General features: G+C 49.5%; 1 protein-coding gene across 1 annotated transcript in view; it reads right to left on the reverse strand.

Moving 5' to 3' along the window:
- Positions 1 to 463: 463 nt before the first annotated feature.
- EMC1 (ER membrane protein complex subunit 1) overlaps positions 464 to 1,504 on the reverse strand; it is a 13,822-nt gene continuing 12,781 nt past the window's right edge. The window contains exon 22 of the mRNA XM_019008736.2: positions 464 to 1,305. Within this exon, the coding sequence (XP_018864281.1) occupies positions 1,126 to 1,305 (180 nt within the window). The 3' untranslated portion in view covers positions 464 to 1,125. The remainder of the gene's footprint in view (positions 1,306 to 1,504) is intronic.

Below are 1,504 nucleotides of genomic sequence, written 5' to 3' on the forward strand. Positions count from 1 at the left end.
CCCCCCCGCGGGTGTTCAGGGGTAAGGGGGAGCTCGGAGCGGACTGAAAAATTATCCAAAAATCACCGGAATAGCGAAGAAATCCCCCGCTTCCAGAGTACCCCAAAACACGTAAATAAGGAAACAAACCCCCCATGTAACTACCAAAAAAAATTCCTCATTTAAACAGCCAAAACCCCCCACTTCAGTAGCTCAAAACCCACTGAAATAGCCGCAAAAATCCCAGTGAAATAGCCCCATAAAACCACTTAAACAGCCCCAAAAACAGCCTCAATGACCCTCCAAAAACCACCTCAATAGCCCCCCAAGACCAATCTAAATAGCCCCAAAAACCCCACCTAAACAGCCCCACAGAATCACCTAAATAACTCCTAAAAACCACCTAAATAACCCCCCCAAACCCACTTAAACAACCACAAAATGCCCACTAAAATAGCCCAAGGAACACTTCAGTAACACAGAGTCGCTCCCTGCTCCGCAGCTTTATTTTGGGATGTGCACATGGAGGGATACGGCCTCTCCTGAGGGAACAACTGGATGCCAAACTGGATTTTTAGAATTAAAATCCACAGAGCTTGAGCCCTGATCCTGAAGGAAATGATGAGGCTCCTCCCCTTGAAACTCCCCACCTTAAAACAAAATAATGCAGGAAAATTTAGAAACAAATGGGAACTGTTGTTGTCGCAATAAATAAAGAACAGGGAGAGATTTGAGGTTCAAATTCTCCCCAGTGCTTTGGGAAGCTCCAGAGTGGCTCCATGAGGGAGTTTCCCACTTAGAAACATCAAATTCCCAGCATTTTTCTTTGGGAAATCACCCAAAGTCTCGTCCTCACAGCAGGAGTTAGCACATCTCTGCAGCCAGGACAACACATCCTGAGTATTCTCTTCACCAACACCAGGGAGATTTGGGGACTTTGAGGGAGGATTGGGACCTTTTTTCAGTCAGAACAGACTAAAAAAAAACTGTTTTTCATCTCTTGCGTTTCTCCTCACGGGAGACGCGTGGGCAGAGTGCGGGTTTTGTTCCAGCAGCGGCTTTTCCTCACAAAAATCCTCCAGCCAAATGGAAGAGAGGAGAGTTTGGACGCCTTGGGAGGGCTGAGATGCCAGAGTGGGATCTCCCTCAGCGCCAGGCTCGGTTCAGCAGCTTCACCTGGGCCAGCCTCTTGGTGATCATGGTGGCAAAGACCAGCCCGAAGAGAACGCTGCTGATCAGAACGTAGTCGTAGTCGTCCTTGAGCACATCAAACTGCTTGGAGGGGTACACCCGGGTCTGGAAGATGTCCAGCCCGTAGGCCACAACCTGCAGGGCAGAGATTAGGAGCTGGGGATGCAGCTTGGAGCACAAAACCCCAAAATGAGCGCTCAGGGTTCAGGTTCTGGTGGAAAGGAGCGATGTTGAAGCGGCGTTGTGGGAGTTACGGAGCTCGGCGGGCTGGATTGGGATCCAACCCCAAATTCCACACTGAGGATTGGGATCCAACCCCAAATTCCACACTGAG

Source organism: Parus major, chromosome 21, assembly GCF_001522545.3.
Source record: "Parus major isolate Abel chromosome 21, Parus_major1.1, whole genome shotgun sequence".
NCBI lineage: Eukaryota > Metazoa > Chordata > Aves > Passeriformes > Paridae > Parus > Parus major.